This window comes from Vulpes vulpes, chromosome 10 (genome assembly GCF_048418805.1).
Source record: "Vulpes vulpes isolate BD-2025 chromosome 10, VulVul3, whole genome shotgun sequence".
Classification (NCBI taxonomy): domain Eukaryota; kingdom Metazoa; phylum Chordata; class Mammalia; order Carnivora; family Canidae; genus Vulpes; species Vulpes vulpes.
Window position 1 is genome coordinate 93295534 of NC_132789.1, and position 18749 is coordinate 93314282.

General features: G+C 35.7%; 1 protein-coding gene across 2 annotated transcripts in view; it reads left to right on the forward strand.

The window, feature by feature from the left end:
• Positions 1–18749, forward strand: part of RXFP1 (relaxin family peptide receptor 1) — a 94828-nt gene that overhangs the window by 74385 nt on the left and 1694 nt on the right. For both annotated transcript variants that reach the window (XM_026008063.2, XM_072724924.1), the window contains exons 10-17: positions 3252–3323; positions 5263–5334; positions 6540–6611; positions 10020–10091; positions 10940–11011; positions 12801–13030; positions 14915–15325; positions 17075–17293. In XM_026008063.2, the coding sequence (XP_025863848.1) occupies positions 3252–3323; positions 5263–5334; positions 6540–6611; positions 10020–10091; positions 10940–11011; positions 12801–13030; positions 14915–15325; positions 17075–17293 (1220 nt within the window). The remainder of the gene's footprint in view (positions 1–3251; positions 3324–5262; positions 5335–6539; positions 6612–10019; positions 10092–10939; positions 11012–12800; positions 13031–14914; positions 15326–17074; positions 17294–18749) is intronic.

Genomic DNA, 18749 nt, shown 5'->3' on the forward strand with positions numbered 1-18749 from the left:
AGTTGGTTGGGCATCAGCCTTTGGCTCAGGTCATGATCAAGCCCGGCTTGGGGCTCCCATGGCAGCAGAGGCTCCCGGTTCTTCTCCCTCTGCCCCTCCTCCGTCTTGTGCTCTCACTTGCTCTCACCCACATTCTCTCTCTCAAATAAATAAACACAATCCAGAAAGAAAGAAAGAAAGAAAGAAAGAAAGAAAGAAAGAAAGAAAGAAAGAAAGAAAGAGAAAGAAAAGAAGAAAAGAAAAAAGAAAAGAGAAAAGAAAGAAAAGAAAAGAAAAGAAAAGAAAAGAAAAGAAAAGAAAAGAAAAGAAAAGAAGAAAAGAAAAGAAGAAAAGAAGTTCCTAACAACTTTGTTAAACTACCATACTAGCCCTGGACTACCTAACTGCAGTTGCGTGTTTATGCAGTTATGGTTGGGTGTCTGTTATACGTACCTGCACCTAATTCTAATAGATATAAACCTGAAAGCAAACAACAACCAAAGAACATTCGCCAAAATTGACCATATATTTTAGGACATACACACACATAAGCCAAACACACACGTAAGAAAACAGATGGAGGGATTGGAAGGGTCATCTCTCTTCTTGAGACTAGGAGACCCAAGGGCATATACAGGTTAAGTTTGTAGATGTTGAGTAGAAAGTCAGGGGCTCCTCCCTGCTTCATCACCTCAATTCTCTCTGTGAAATAGGAGCCAGAAATGTTTCAAAGAGGAGGAAGTAGAGGTTAAGGAGATATGAATGTTTAAATGCCACCAGGCCGATAAGAGAGGAAGTTGAGAAGAAAGATTATTGGTGTTGAGGGCAGCCTGGGTGGCTCAGTGGTTTATCGCCACCTTTGGCCCAGGGCGTGACCCTGGGGTCTGGGGATCGAGTCCCACGTGGGGCTCCCGGCATGGAGCCTGCTTCTTCCTCTGCCTGTGTCTCTGCCTCTCGCTCTCTCTGTGTCTCTCATAAATAAATAAATAAAATCTCAAAAAATATACATATATAATATGAATTAAAAAAAAAAAAGAAAAATTATTGGTGTTGTTAGTGTGTTCTTCAGATGGAATCAAATTTTCACTTTTAGCCAATTCTGAAACCTCATGACCAAATTAGCCAAACTTAACGACCATGTATAAAAGGAAAAAATAAATGGTTACGTTTAGAGGCTTATTGGAAGTTGGAAAAGTAGTCTAGACATTAGAAGCAAGAAAAGCAAGAAAAACACCCCCTTGTCAGCTCACTTAGGGCTTAGAGCTAGGGACAAGAAGCAGATTTGTATGCCTCCAACCGGATCCCTGTGTATCAGGGACTAAAGCGTCTAATTTTAGGAAGAAAGCCAAAACAAATTCCCAAATAAAGCTTAAAATAAACTTAAAATCCAACTAAACTGATGATTTGATCAAGTCCCTAGTTTATGCCTTGATGTATACCCCTTATTGATTTTTGCAAATTAGTAAATTAATACTAACTTAAATATTTTTGTTAGCTTAATAGAAAAAAAATGTGACAGTAGTAGCTAACAAGAAAAATAAATCAACTCAGTATCACAGGATATTTTCTGAGACTTAAGAGAGCATCACCACCTGGTGGTAGATTCATGGTAACAGCAATAAAAGAGGAAAGAAACACCGTCTCTTGTCACTGACAATGCATATTGCGAGAGACCAGAAACTTTGACCGAAGCTAATGACCAAAAAAAGTAGTACTATAAGTACTTAGTTTCCAATTGAAGAGAACAATAGAATTTTTTCTTTAGAAGAATGATCTAGAATCAAGATTTAAGACTTAATATAATATTCTGTATAGTAAGAAATCCTGTCTACAAAATTCTTGAGTTATGGTATATTGCCTCTGCTAAAGAGCTGTAGCCACAATAAGCTTATTCTCTGGGTACTATAGATGGTGAACTTAAATATGAAATCTTTTTTGTCCTTCAACCAGTAAATCTAATTTTGCAACCTGAATGCAACATAGAAAAACCCTATGATATCATCTACAGCCTGACTTCAAATATAGCTCTCTCATTTTGCTCTTTTCTATTACAAAAACACCCTTTTCCTCAATTGACTTGATTTCTAGGCCCCGTACATCCTGATTTTCAGATTGTTCAGATACGGCCTGATTTGTCAAAGTCTATTTTTATTGCAATGCCCAGAATAGAACTAACTATTCCAGATGTAGCCTCACCAGTGGAATGTAGGTGCTTCTTTTAATGTTACCCATGTTTCCCTGGCAGATTTTAATACCAGAGTCACACTTCAGTTCATATACTTTAGTCACAATTGGTCTTGAATAGCTCTATATATTATATGGTGACCAGTAAACTAAGTGTTGGGGGAGATGGAGCAGATTTAAGGACCATCATTTACTCCTGAAAGCATATCCCTAGCCTCGGCTAACTCTCTGTTCTACAAACTTACAAAATAAACTTAACAATAAAAGAGGGACAATAAAAGAATGCCTTCATGATCACCATGAATAAAGAAGAGACATTAAAACATACATTTAGTGACAAGTTTTACAGCTCAGACCAGACTCCTGATGCTGACATAGCATCACGCAGCAAGGGAGTACAGTACAGTACAGTACAGATACGCATCTCCCTAAATTGGAAGTTGGAAAGCCAAGGACGACACTGGCCTGTGTGACAGTATAATAAAGCAAATGATGGTGTCCTCAGAGGTAAAGGTCATTGAGAATTTTTCCTGGGAGGTGTTTAGGCAAGGGAGGTAGAGGTGAAGTATTGTTTTGGCAGCAGGAGCTTCTGTAGCAACAACAGAATCTTCTGCAGACTGTAGCAAGCAGGGTCATACCACTTAGAGAAAAGGCACAGGTAACTCTAGACAGATGTTGTTTTGTTGTCGTTTTTTAAGGAGATAGGAGTTTGTTGAATTGACCACAAGGGAGCAGTGTAGACAGATGTATATAATACATACCACTATTAAAATCTGGTGAGAAAGTGGATGTTTATCATAACAGTTTTTAATTTGACTCTTCATTCTCTTCACATTTCTCGGGATAACATATACACCCATGTGAACATATGATACAGATGTGACTCAAACATTTTCACTATGAACACAGAAAAAGAAGCATTACATTTATTTATTATTTCTGCTCTCATGTAAGTGGCTACTTGTGGGAATCTATATGAAATATATAGTATGTGAAAAAAAGAGATTTTATTAGATAACAAATAGTGCTTGACCAATTTATTTCTATGATCAAATTTTAGCTTTATCATTTTTGTTTTTATGTTTCAGGGACTTGGAAGGCAACCATATCCATAATTTAAGAAATTTGACTTTTATTTCCTGCGGTAATTTAACTGTTTTGTAAGTAGTGTTTTATCCTTTTGAAGTGATGCTATATCTCCTTACAAACAAAATTAATCACATATGTGAGCATAAGTTAGCATAAACATGCACAGTAATCATAGCAAATGTTCACTTATGACGAAGTTTTCTGAAACCGAAGCATATTGGCAAAATTTTTGAAGTTCACACCAGAGTTAACCAAGATTCACAACACGCATCGATCATCACAACAGTACTGTATTAAATGAGACCTATTTTTCTAGAACTTAAATAATACCCATTTTAATGGAAAGAAATTTTCATTGACCACCTAGAATCTCTCCTGGGATCTCAGTTTGAAAAACACTAAGTTGGTCTTAATGTATAAGAATATTTGCCCTATGCAAATTATTACCGTATAGACTGTGGGAAAAAAATTAATCATAACCAAAATTATAAAAAATACTGTAGAATGTCTACACCCCTGAAGATATGATTGTGGACACCAGGATAAACTTTAGAGTGTCATTGAGTATGATTTCTCCTTATGTCCTTCTGGCCTATTTTAAACCCACACTGCTTTTTCCATGAAAGTGAAGGATGCTGGAGCTTCTTACAATATAAAAACCCAACTGCTTCATATACAGCTCATTTTTTCAGAGCAGTGTTTTTCAGACTGTGGGTTGAAGCCCACAAGTGGGTGATGAAAGCAATATGGCATCTCCTGACTAGCTTCTTTAATGAAACAGTGTTGAATTGAATAGGATAAAAATATCAGAGTGTAATTCAGATAATTAAATGTACTATTTCTTGAATCTTGGGTTGTGTGGGTGTATGTTACGTCCCATGTTTTTAAGTGTAGTTACCATGGGAAAAGTTTAGAAAGCACTATATAGAATCCACCTAGAAATCCATTCTTAGAAGCCATAATACTAGGACCCTTGTGTACAGGCAATGTAATAACTGTCACTGATACAACAATTTTTCTCTAATATGCATCCTCCATTCCAGCGGGTTCAAGCCACTAAGATATTTGACCTCTTAATCAGTGAGCTCAGGCGTCTTCAGGTACAGGATGCTTTGTAATGATCATGCAAAAACAGTTCCTACTAACTGCTCGAAGGAAACCAAATTGTACCTGAACAACAGAGACCAAAACTTACAACTTCTTTGCTATTCTACTTTGGTTTGCTTTTAAAGAAGCCTCTGTGTGAAGAGATCATTTGTGAGTTTCCTCTTGGCAGGTGCTTGTACTTTTCTGGTCTAGGGATACTGGCAGGAGTTCATAATGGTTTGGAGAGCTGAGAGGAAATAAATACTTCAAGATGGTACAAGGCCAACCTCCCGGCATGCCACATAACATTTAAAGAATTGGAAACATTTTAAAACTTTTCTGTGAGTTAGTCCTTTATGCTGGTTCTTAATACATGAGATCGGGGCAGAAATGAACTGGTCAAAAACTACTACAGCCGGATTCAACATCCCAAACTAGAGATAATTGGTTCTGAATCGGTCCAGCTTAGATTAGACTTCCCTAGGCAACTCTACTCCAAGTCCCATCAACTACCAAAGGTGTGTGAGTGTGATTGGGGGGGCGGGGAGGGGGGGCCAAGGCAGTATTCTGTTAGAGACACACTCTATGCCTCCTAAAGAAGAGGCGACCCTAAGACAGCTCCCTGTGCTCTCAGTTGCATGATAGTCTATATTCTCAAGAGTTCACGTTTCCACAATTTCCCTTGCAGCATTCTTCTCTACCTCACTTAAAAATTTGAATATTTTATTTTTATCATCACTAAAAGATTTGAGAAATTTAAGACCAAAACCAGACTGGGTAGTTTACCATACTACAAAATACTTGATGTGAAAATGCACTGTATGTAATTATCTTTTCTTTTTTTTTTCAGGCTGTTAATCTCTCCAAAACCTCATTTATCACTTACCTCAAGGAGCCACAACATGTTTTTCTTTTTACTTTCAGGGTAATGAGGAAAAACAAAATTAATCACCTAAATGAAAATACTTTTGCACCTCTTCAGAAGCTAGATGAATTGTAAGTTTGATAAGACCTTTTTCTTTCTACTCTTTTAGTTGCTACTTGTTACACATATTTGCTTTTATACATATGAGAAATATTTATCTCTTTTCCTAGCATTATTTGTATGCACTTTGAGCCACCGATGAACTCAGATAGCTTACAAAAAATATACTTTAAAAGTATTTAAGGCAAGTGAGATACAGGGAACATAGCTACAATGAAATAATAAAGTCAGGGTAAAATTAATACATAAAATACATCCAACAGCACTCTGTCCTACTGCTGAAAGGAACAGCAACAGCACATTTGTTTTATGTTTCCTAGAGTGTTAGGATTCAGAGACCATAAGATAAAAAGACATGCTTTGCTAATTCCGGAAACAAAAGATAATCTTGGATCCACAAAGAAATTGGAGATTCTTGGATAACATCCCAACCTATAAATCAACTCTTTATACTGTCTCTTTTTTAAGATCAATGACCCAATTCCAAAGTGCATTAAGACAACTCTGGTAAACCAAAGCTTTGTGGCCCAAGCACATAGTAGCCTATTGACAGAATTAAATATGTTGAGCAATGAAATTTATGTCCTTCAGAGAATTTTTTTATTTTTTTAAGATTTTATTTATTTTTTCTGGAGAGACACATAAAGAGAGAAAGGCAGAGACACAGGTAGAGGGAGAAGCAGGCTCCATGCGGGAGCCCAATGCGAGACTTGATCCCAGGACCCTGGGATCACACCCTGAGCCTAAGGCAGGCGCTCAACCCAGGCGTCCTGACAATTTTTTTTTTTAGTATTAATTTTCTCAGTTGGGTTTTTCCTAAAGTGTGGGCTAGCAACTACACTTGACCCTTGAATGACATGGGTTTGAACTGTGCAAAAATTAAGGTTCCAAGTCATATTTGTACTCTAATGCAAAAGGAAGAAGGGAACGAAGGGAAGAGAAAAAGAGGCACAACTCATACATTAATTAAATTAGAAAATTGGATCTGTTGGAACAAGATCAAATACCATCAAGCATTTGTCTGTGAAGAAGTGATGAAATGAGATAAATTACTTTTATATTTTCCCATTACACTTTTTAAAACCGTTTAGACTTCTGGTAAGTAATATAACTCACTAACAGCATTAAAAAGTTGTATATTGGTTTCCTCACAAATTACAGAACATGGATAAAGTCTTAAGAAAATAATATGACATGGTTGCAATTATTTCCCTAGGGATTTAGGAAGTAATAAGATTGAAAATCTTCCACCGCAAGTGTTTAAGGATCTGAAGGAACTCTCACAATTGTAAGACTGATACTAATTTTATCACTTCATTTTTTTTTATTTTTTAACAATCTCTCTTATTTTTAAATTGTAATGATATATATAACATAAAATTTAGCATTTTAACCATTTTTAAGTGTGAAGTTCAGTGGCGTCAAATACATTCATGTTGCTGCACAGCCATCACCACCACCCATCTCCAGAACTTTTACATCCTCCCAAACTGAAACTCCATACCTATTAAACAATATCTCCCCATCACCTCCCCTCACCAGTATCTCTGTTCTGTATTTATTAATATTTCTACTCTAGGTAAGCCATATAGATGGAATCATTTCACAGTTGACCTTTCGTGACTGGCTTATTTCACTTAGCACAGTGTCTTCAAGGTCCATACTTTTTGTAGCATGAGTCAGAATTTCTGGATATTACTCTGAATAATAGCATTAATCAGTAATATTATTATTCTAAATAATAACTCACTGTATATATATATATATATAACTACATATAGTTTTATATATATATGCTGCATTGTATTCATCCATTCATTCATTAATGGTCATTTAGATTCCTTCCACCTATTAGCTATTTTGAGTAATGCTGCTATGAATATGGGTGTACAAATATCTGTCTGAGACCTTTCTTTCAAGCCTTTTCAGTATCTAGCCCAAGAAATAAAATTGTTGGATCATGTGGTAATTCCATCTTTATTTTTCTGAGGAAATAGCACACTATTTTCCAAATGGTTACACCATTTTACATTCCCACTAGCAGTGCACAAAGGTTCCAATTTCTCCACATTTTCAACATTTGTTCTTTTCTATTTTTTGAATAGTATTCATCCTAATGGATGTGAAATGGTATCTCATTGTGGTTTTGATTTGCATTTCCCTAATAGTTGATAATGTTAAGCATCTTTTCATGGGCTTATTGGTCATATATCTATCGTCTTTGGAGAAATGTCTCAAGTCTTTTGCCCATTTTTTAAATTGAGTTGTTTTGTTGTTGTTGTTGAATTATAGGAATTTTTAAACATTTTAGATATTAAATCCTTTTCAGATATATGACTTGCAAATATTTTCTTCTATTGTGTAAATTGCTTTTCCACTGTTTGATAGTCTCCTTTGACATACAAAAGTTTTTAATTATGCAGTCCAATTCTTCTATTTTGTTGTTGTTGCCTATGCTTTTGGTGTTACATACAAGAAATCATTGCTTCATCCAATGCCTTGGAAGGTTTCCCATTTCTTTTTTTCCTAAGAGTTTTATAGCTTTTATACTTAGATGTTTGATCCATTTTGAGTTCATTTTACAAATGACGTAAGGCAAAGTTCTAAGTTCATTCTTTTATATGTGGATAGTTTTCTAGTTTTCCCAGCTCCATTTGTTGAAAAGACTCTCCTTTTCCCATTGAATGGTCTTGGCACTCTTGTTGTAAATCATTCAATCATATATGTAAGGGTTTATTCCTGTGCTCTCTATCCTATTCCATTGGTCTATATACTTGTCTTTTTAACAGTACCACACTGTTCTGATTACTATAGCTTTATAATAAGTTTTGAAATTAGGAAGTGTGAAGGCCCCAACTTTGTTTTTCTCAAAATTGTTTTAGCTATTCAAGCTTCCTCGAGATTCCATGTAAACTTCAGAATGGATTTTTCTCTCTTCGCCAAAAAATATTAATATTTTGATAGAAATTACACTGAATCTGTGGGTCACTTTGAGGAGTAATGACATCTTTTTTAAGATTTATTTATTTATTTTAGAGAGAGAGCGGGGGGGGGGGTGGTAAAGGAGAAGAGAGAGAGAGAGAGTCCCTGCTAAGCAGGGAGCCTGATGTGGGGCTCAATCCCAGGACCTGGGATCATGACCCGAGCCAAAGGTCGGTGTCCACTTAGTCCATTGAGACACCCAGGCGCCTGAGAGAGAGAGAGAGTCTTAAGCAGACTCCCTGCTTGATCCCAGAAGCCCAAGATCACAACCCTGAGATCACAACCTGAGATCATGACCTGAACGGAAACCAAGAGTCAGATGCTTAACTTACTGCGGCCCCCCAGGTCCCTCAGGGAGTATTAACATCTTGACAACATGAAGTCTTCTAATCCATAAACATACAGTGTCTTTCCATTTAGTGGTGTCTTTTTAAATTTCTTTTGGCAACATTTATTTTCAAAGCACAAGACTTTTACTTACTTGGTTAAGTTTATTCCTAAGTATTCAATTCTGTTGATACTACTTTTGAATTTCCTTTCTGGATTGTTCATTGTTAGTGTATAGAAATACATTCAGTTTTTGTGTAGCGGTTTTGTATTTGGCAACTGCTGAATTTTGTTTTAACAGTTGGGTGTATGTGTGAAATTTTTAGGGTTTTCTACACATAGTATCATGTCATCCGTGAACAGAGATCATTTTACTTCTCCCTTTCCAATTTGAATGCCTTTTTTTCCTTGCCTAGTGACTCTGGCTAGGACTTCCAATATTATGTTAAATAGAAGCAAAAGTGAACATCCCGGTCTGGTTGCTAATTTTGGAGGAAAACCTTTCTGTCTTTCACCATTGAGGATGATGTTATAACTCTTTGGCTTTCCATATATGGCGGGTAGCGTGTTCATATAGTTTCCTTCTATTCCTAGACTGTTGAGTTCACTTTGTTTCTTCATACAACTCAATTTCCATTGTCATTCTTCCTATCTTCCCATCTTTCTACAATCACTAACCCCCCAGAATCTCCCCCACTTAACTAATAGTCTAGCCTAGAATAAATTTTTCAAAGAGAATTTGCCCTGAGAAGCTCCCTTTAATCAATGATTCTTTCTTGAGGTATTTTTTCACAAAGATTCTGAAATTTTTTCGATTAAAATTGAGCTGCACTGTCACTCTGGTCTGTATCTCTTTGTTCCCAGATAGAGCCCTTTACTTTTCATTTCATGCCTCACAAATCATTAGCACAAATGTCATTCTTTGGCATAAGATTTATTGTTAAAAGTATTTAGGGTGATTCCATTAATTCAAATTTTGAAAAATGAGACGTTTTTCATTTAACTAAATGAGTCCTGGGCAAAATGGGAGGTATGTGTGGTTTCTTTTAGAGCACCCTACCATCTCTGGCGAGAGCCATTTCTTGATGAGTCCACTTTCATTCTTATGTTGTCTTAGCTCCCTCTCTATCACTAACAAAATCATAGTGCTAATTAACAGCCAGGCACTATTCCAATTCATTTAAATATTTAATCTCCATTAATTCATTGAAATATTTAGTGAACTCTTTAAGGCAAGTGCTGTTACTACACCTTTTTTTTGTTAATGTTAATGTTTAAACATTAAACATTTAAACATTTAAACATTCCAGTCAACAGATGCACTTTCTTTTTACTTAACCAGTTTCTAGAAATGACCTATTGCTGCCTTTTTTTTAAAAAAAAACAGGAATCTTTCCTATAATCCCATCCAGAAAATTCAAGCAGATCAATTTGATTATCTTGTCAAACTCAAGTCTCTGTAAGTATATGCCTATGGGGATAGCTTTATGATGAAATTTTTGTTTATATACTAGTAGCTAATAAATTCTAAAAAATAAAATTTGTAGAATCTTTCAAATCAGAAGCTTTATTACCAGGATATGGTTAAGCACTACACAACCATATGAGTGCTCACTAGACTATAAACAAACAGATAGCTATTAGTTTTACCTTACATATTTACAAACTAAAAATTAGGTAATGATTTCATATTTTTCTATAACCACCAGGAGCTTATATTGGATTGTTTGCTTTGATCATCTGAAGGCAACTCTGCATATTCATTTCCCCATTAGCACTGGTATCTAAACATTTATTTCAGCAATCATTATCCCAAAGATGCAATTTTCTAGATTATATAAATCAATACTTGCACCACACATACACACACAAACCTGTTATAGTCTAAGAATTGCCTTTAAAAGATAAGCTTCTGTTCATTTAATTTAAATGCTCCCTCAGTAAAATGGCATCTTAATAGATAAAATTTATTATTTAAAAATTATTAGAAAAATTTCTAAACTGCTCTATTGTAATATTGTTTGAAAGATGTGTATTCATTTATTCTACAAATACTTACTGAGTAGTTACTATAAGCAAAGCATGTTATACTCTGTAAGGACCAAAAAAATCCAAATAAACAAGATATATGTGTAGAAATGCCAGAATAAAAAGGAGTTGGGGAAGTAAGTGCATAGGCATGCTAAATATGAATGTTTCGCTCACAATGTTAACTGACAGCATTTTATTAAATTATCCGTCATAAAAACTCATTTTATTACACCCTTGTAATATATGTCATTTTGATAATTAATTTGATATTTTTAGCAGCCTAGAAGGAATTGAAATTTCAAATATCCAACAAAGGATGTTTAGACCTCTAATGAATCTCTCTCACATGTAAGCAAATGTTTTTCTTGTTTTTCACTTTGATTTTAATCTGTATTTCCATGTGCACTGTGCTAATACATCCATACCCAATGCATCCAGCCTATCAATTTTCTGCTAATATGCCTAAACAATGTTATTCTTAAAATGTTGCTATTGAGTGGGATGATTTTTAGTGTTCCATGGTTTGGTAGAATTGAAGGTGGTTTTTTTAAATGTCAGAGAACATAAGTGCAGAGGGAACATACCCAGTCTAATAAGCTCTCCTTAGCACTGATGCCACTAATGCATAATGATGTTTGCCTGATGAGCTAGTAATTTGCACACATGGTATAAGTGCTACCAGATGAAGAAAAAGTAATCTATATAAGCAATACAAAATAATCATAAATAAATAATTACTGTAAATGGAGCAAAATATGGAGAAATTCTCCTCAGTAAAAATTGCCGCCAACATCAGGACATGATTGGTGCAAATGCATATGGATAAAATAGCAAACTTTGAAAAATCTTTTATTAAAACAGTGTGTATTATGGTACCATTGACTCCATGCTTTGGAAACATTTTTCTTTGATTGAATGCAGTCTTACAGCAGATATTAGAAGGATCTTCATGCCAGGCTAATTAAGTCTCAACAATTTAGAAAGTGTCATGTCAGCCACCACCACTCTATAATTTTGCTTATATTTTAAGTCTAACATGGGACATTCTTTTTGTTTTCCATAACTCTTCAGAGAGGATGCTTATAAAAGTTTATTTGATTGCACACAACATAAAACACTTGGACTAAAGTAAGTCAAACATAGTTTATTAGGAGAAAATGATGTAGCTCATAAAACCCAAGAAACAACTCAAGGAACAGACTTGAATTGGGCAGACACCATATCAGATCTAAGGGATTCAGGCAGCAAGAGTTAAACAACAGGACAAAATGCTGTAATTGTCAAGCTTTTATCTTGTATTACTACAGCTCTCTATACTATAAAGATCATTCATATTTTTTGCCAGAGTACATAGCTTTAGAAGTAGATAGCTCTAATTTGAACTTCAAGTTCTACATTTACTAGAAAATTTCATAGCAAATAACTTGATTCCACTGAAGATGCATCTCTTCCTATGGTGATGCTAATACCTATCTGATGGAGTTGACTTGAGAATTTATTCCTGATACCTAGAAGATGCTCAATAAATGGTGTTGCTGATAACACAGTAGTAACTACTGACTATCTGGGTAGTGTCTTTATCAACAAGAGAGGTCTGTTGGTGAAAAAATTAACTCAACAAATATTTATTGAACACCTTATTAGTACCAAAATCTGGTAGAGAGATAAGCATGCTAACGTGCAGTGACAGATCACACAATAACTACTAAAGTAGAAAAGCCATGGAAGTACAGAGGAGAAACACTTGGCTCTGTCTTCCCCTGAGGGCTGAAAAGCAAGATTAGCTGCAGCAACAGTAGGAGCTATATAACCACCAAAAATCCAATAAAAGTTTCCTTAGATGCATTAATTCTCTTGATCCCATGCTAACAGTTTATTTATATTTCAAGATATGTCTAACACTTGTATGCTTATGATGCCTATTTGCTGCTCTGACCCACATACATATTCTTTTACAATGAAATCAAGTTCACAAGAATTAAAATTTAAATCTTTAGTATCCTTAATGTTTTACATTCCTGTGAGTCTCATATTTAGACATTTTCTTTCTACTGAGAAAATGTAGAAAAGAAATTTTAATGTATAGCGACACTGGATTATATTTAAAATCTTATTTTACTTTCTCTTTGTGCATCAGATATTTTAAGAAATTCCAGTACTGTGGGTATGCACCACATGTGCGCAGCTGTAAACCAAACACTGATGGAATCTCTTCTCTAGAAAACCTCTTGGCAAACATTATTCAGAGAGTATTTGTCTGGGTTGTATCTGCAGTTACATGCTTTGGAAACATCTTTGTCATTTGTATGAGATCTCACATCAGGTCTGAGAACAAGCTGCATGCCATGTCAATCATTTCCCTCTGCTGTGAGTATTTCCTGATTAAAGAGGAATTACAGTTTTGAAATATATAAAAGCACTGCTATTAGAAAATAAGTAAGCAAAGTGGTAGAATTATAAGATTTTAATTTTTTCTCCTTTTTGGTTATATGTTTTCACGTTCACTATAATGAAAATAAAATTACTCGAGTGAGAAGAAAATAAGTTTTTAAAACAAGAAAATTCAATTACCTTACACAGATTAATGAAGCTCTCATTCATTAGTTTTCTTCCCTGAAGGCATGTTCTGTTAAAGCCTGTAAACTCATAATTTTACTATGAATAAAATGGCAACCTTTCATGGTCACATTTTTACACCTAAAGTTGTATTTACCTTTTTGTTTACACGTCCAGATCATAGATACTGACTTGACTGAGCTGTTTTTGTGGTCTCTGAGCTACTAAAATCTTTTCCATTCATAATTTGAAATATCTAAGTAAGAAAATGTTTTTAAATAGTATTGGGGTTTTTTTTTTAAGTTTTTGAAATGTGTTGCAAAGTACTATGTTAAGTGAGGATTACAAAGAAAAATAAGCAAGAAGCCAGTGGTCAGGCTGTTTATAGCATGGGTCAAGTGGCCTGTAATGTATCCATACCTTCTCTAGGGATTATCAGTCTACATTACCTGCTTTACCTGTGCTGTCTATGTCTTACCTACAGGCTCATTCAACATCTAATGCCTGATTGTTTTATTCATTGCAAGCTACCTAAGAACTAGAACTCAGAAACTGTTTATATTGTTAGTTATAAAATTTTAAGTATGCTCGATTTCTTTGGTGAAGGCTAGAATATAACCTCAGTGCTTAAGGATTAGGGCCAGCTTTATGATTTATACAGTGATGTGATTTTAGACACACTGTGTAGAATGTCTGTGTAGTCCAAAATTCTCACCTACACTCTGATATGAGATGTTTGCTTTTTAAGCAAAATCACCAAATAGCTCATCACATTGACAACTGATTTTGGGGATGAGAGAGCCTAAAAAGAGGCAGAGAAAGATGTAAAAATGGTAAGAGAGAATCAAAGAGAACAGGTTTGCTTAGATCAGCGCTAAGTAAAGAGCTTAGGCCCTTCAAAATTGTACTGACTACCAAACACTTCTTTTTTTTAAGATTTCATTTATTTACTTGAGAGAGAGAGAGCAAAAGAGCACAGCAGGGGGAGCAGCAGAGGGAGAGGAAGAAGCAGACTCCCCACTAAGCAGAGAGCCCCACCTGGGGTTCCATCCCAGAACCCTGGGATCATGACCTGGACTGAAGGCAGATGCTTAACCGACTGAGCCACCCAGGAGCCCCTACAGAGCACTTCTTAATTACTCTTATCTTCTAAGTTACAGACCTCAAAATTCATAGTCATTAGTTTATCACAGCAATTTCTGAATTACTTTCTCTAGGATTTTGAATGATAGCTTCAGCATGTTAAACTAGGAGCATAATAAATAAATAAATAAATAAACAAACAAACAAACTAGAAGCATATTTCAGCAGAAGAAGTGATGCAAATAATAACATCCCTATATTGGTCCCTAATCGAATGCTCAACATAATTATATTTTATTCATTTACTCAACACTTCTAGGTGATGAAACCAGAAAGGAAAACAAAGTCCCTGCTCACACAGACTTGACAGTTAGAAAAAGACAGAGGAAATGACTACATAATTAGCTGTAGAGAGTACTCCAAGAGGGGTTATCGAAGAGAGTTGATGAAGAGGTCCTTACCCATAAATGAACTATTAGGATAAAAAGTACCTCCTCCCAAGATAGAAGTAAATTAGATATTTTTTGCTAATGCTAAAATATTACCGCTTATCGTTAATTCCATGATAACCTATTTATTTCTCTAAACTTGCAACACTTACTGATCCTATAGGTGCTGACTGCCTAATGGGAATATACCTGTTTGTGATCGGAGCCTTTGACCTGAAGTTTCGTGGAGAATACAACAAGCATGCGCAGCTGTGGATGGACAGTATTCACTGTCAGCTTGTGGGATCTTTAGCCATTCTGTCCACTGAAGTATCCGTGTTACTTCTCACATTTCTGACACTGGAAAAATATATCTGCATTGTCTATCCTTTTAGGTGTTTAAGACCCAGAAAGTGCAGAACAATTACAGTTCTGATTCTCATTTGGACTACTGGGTTTATAGTGGCTCTCATTCCATTGACCAATAAGGAGTTTTTCAAGAACTACTATGGCACCAATGGAGTGTGTTTCCCTCTTCACTCAGAAGATATCGAAAGTACCGGAGCCCAGATTTATTCGGTGGCAATTTTTCTTGGTAAGAAACTGTATTATAACCCCTTTCACTCAACTATTTATTCTAATATATAAATCATAATTTCAATATCATAATTTCTTCTAAAGTTTATAAACTTTTATTTCAGATCTTCTAACCAGTTTTTCTCATTGACATTGAGGATGGATTCTGTCAAAATCCCCCTAAAGGAATTTTTTCCCCCTAAATTACCACTTTATCATATAAATTCCAACATGCTCCTTAATAAAAGGCATATATAGGGATCCCTGGGTGGCGCAGCGGTTTAGCGCCTGCCTTTGGCCCAGGACGTGATCCTGGAGACCTGGGATTGAATCCCACGTCGGGCTCCCAGTGCATGGAGCCTGCTTCTCCCTCCTCCAGTGTCTCTGCCTCTCTCTCTCTCTCTCTTTCTCTGTGTGACTATCATAAATAAATAAAAAAAATTAAAAAAAAAAAAAAAAGAGAGAGATCCCTGGGTGGCGCAGCGGTTTGGCGCCTGCCTTTGGCCCAGGGCGTGATCCTGGAGACCCGGGATCGAATCCCACATCGGGCTCCCGGTGCATGGAGCCTGCTTCTCCCTCTGCCTGTGTCTCTGCCTCTCTCTCTCTCTTTGACTATCATAAATAAATAAAAATAAAAAAAAAAAGGCATATATATGTGTGTATATATTCTCAAAGTATAACTTAAACTAATTGAATTATTTTTTAAAAAACTACAAAGAGGGGCAGCCCAGGTGGCTCAGCGGTTTAGCGCCGCCTTCAGCCCAGGGCGTGATCCTGGGGTCCTGGGATCAAGTCCGACGTCGGGCTCCCTGCATGGAGCCTGCTTCTTCCTCTGCCTCTCTCTCTCTCCTCTCTGTGTATTCTCATGAATAAATAAAATATCTTTATAAATAAAATTAAAAAAAAAAAAAAAAAAGGGATCCCTGGGTGGCGCAGCGGTTTGGCGCCTGCCTTTGGCCTGGGGCGCGATCCTGGAGACCCGGGATCGAATCCCACGTCAGGCTCCCGGTGCATGGAGCCTGCTTCTCCCTCTGCCTATGTCTCTGCTTCTCTCTCTCTCACTGTGTGCCTATCATAAATAAATAAAATTAAAAAAAAAAAAAAAAAAAAAACTACAAAGATTAACTTAGGGGATCCCTGGGTGGCGCAGCGGTTTGGCGCCTGCCTTTGGCCCAGGGCGAGATCCTGGAGACCCGGGATCGAATCCCACGTCGGGCTCCCGGTGCATGGAGCCTGCTTCTCCCTCTGCCTGTGTCTCTGCCTCTCTCTCTCTCTCTGTATGACTATCAAAAATAAATAATTACAAAAAAAAAAAAAAAACTACAAAGATCAACTTAAAAGACCCATGATATTCACTGAATCACTATAATCTCATTTTAATATGCCAATGTTTTTTAAAGATTTTATTTATTTATTCATGAGAGACACAGAGAGAGAGAGGCAGAGACACAGGCAGAGAGAGAAGCAGGAGGGGAGCTCCATGGGAGACTTGATCCCAGGACCCTGGGATCACGACCTGAGCTAAAGGCAGATGTTCAACCACTGAGCCCCCCAGGGGCCCATAATGTGCCATTTTTAAATTAAAACTCCCTCATTCCTCATTAGTTCAACAATACTTCAAATTTCCAAAAAATTCATTATTTTTGTGTACCTTAGTAATTCTTATGAAAAACAAAAATCATGTTCATGTCCAAACAGCTAAGGGTATGTGTGTTTGTTTTGAAAGAATGCTCATACACATTAATAATAATCTTTGTGTCCTAAATAGGTGTTAACTTGGCGGCATTTATCATCATAGTTTTTTCCTATGGAAGCATGTTTTATAGCGTTCATCAAAGTGCCATAACAGCAACTGAAATACGGAATCAAGTTAAAAAAGAGATGATCCTTGCCAAACGGTTTTTCTTTATTGTATTTACTGATGCATTATGCTGGATACCCATTTTTGTACTGAAATTTCTTTCATTGCTTCAGGTAGAAATACCAGGTACAAATTTTTTTTCCTTCTGTAAAAAAATAAAGTCTGTTTCTCAGTGTACCTCTAAGAAAGAAAATAAAGATCCTTAATACCAACTCATTTTAAGAATTGTAAGTCAGAATTATATATACTTCAGGTTCTGTTCATCAATCAAATATTTACTGGGAGGAAGCTGTTCAGTTATTTCCATAAATGCCTAAAAACACTATTACCATTGGAACAAAGTAACAACTCAAATAAAAAACACTCTCTGTTTTGTAATTCTGAGAATCCCATGCTTAAGATGACCAAACAGGTAATTGATTATCAATGTTTACTTCATTTTTGTCTTTTTTTTACTTCATTTTTTTGAGAACATAAGACATTTTTCTTCCCAGAATATATAGCAATTTAAAGAACATTACCCTAGAGTGTGAGAGATGATTGAAGAATGCATTCTTAGTATTTAAAAATAATGTACACCACAATCATTAGGATAGTTACTATCAAAAACAGAAAATAACAAAAATTGGTGAGGATTTAGAGAAATTGGAACTCTTGTGCATTGCTGGTAGGAATGTAAAATAGCACAGCTGCTATAGAAAACAGCATGGTAGTTTCTCAAAAAATTAAACAGAGAAATGCCATATGACCCGGCAATTCCAATTCTGGGAATTAAAGGAATTAAAAGCAAGAACTCAAGCAAACATTGGTACACCTGTGTTCATAGCAGCATTATTCATGACAGCCAAAAGCTGGAAATAACCCAAGCATCCGTCAATGGATGCATGGATAAACAAAGTGTGTTATACACACACAATGGATTATTACTCAGTCTTATAAAAGGAGGAAATTCTGAAACATGGTACAACATGAACAGACCCCAAAGATACCATGCTAAGTGAAATAAGCCAGTTACAAAAGGACAAACACTGTATGATTCCACTATATGAGGTAGCTAGAGTAGTCGAATTCATAGAGACAGAAAGTTTGGGAATGTGTTGCCAGGAGTTGGGAGGAAAAGGGGATGAAGGTATTGTTTAACAGATATGTAGTTTCAGTTTGGGAAAATGATGGTTGCATAGCAATATGAATATACTTTAATGCCACTGTAGTCCACACTTAAAAATGATTAAAATGATACATTTTATGCTATGTATATTTTACCACAATAAAAAAAGTGCAAAATGCTGTTATTAGTGCAGTATATATTCACATTTTAAAAATTTACAAACATAAAAATTTTAATTTTGTTTTATCTCATGGTTGGTGGTGATAGTATTTTACATTTTTATAAGCGACGAGAGGGAAAATAGCACCCGATAAATTATAATAACAAATCACTACAGTGATTTTTAAGATAAGTTTAGCTAAAGATGTCTTTATCAAAATAGCCAAAAGTCTAAAAATGCATATCTATTTTTAAAACCACATAAATAACAGAAATCATCTGTATATTCTGCGAAATAATACATGTTCTATCCAG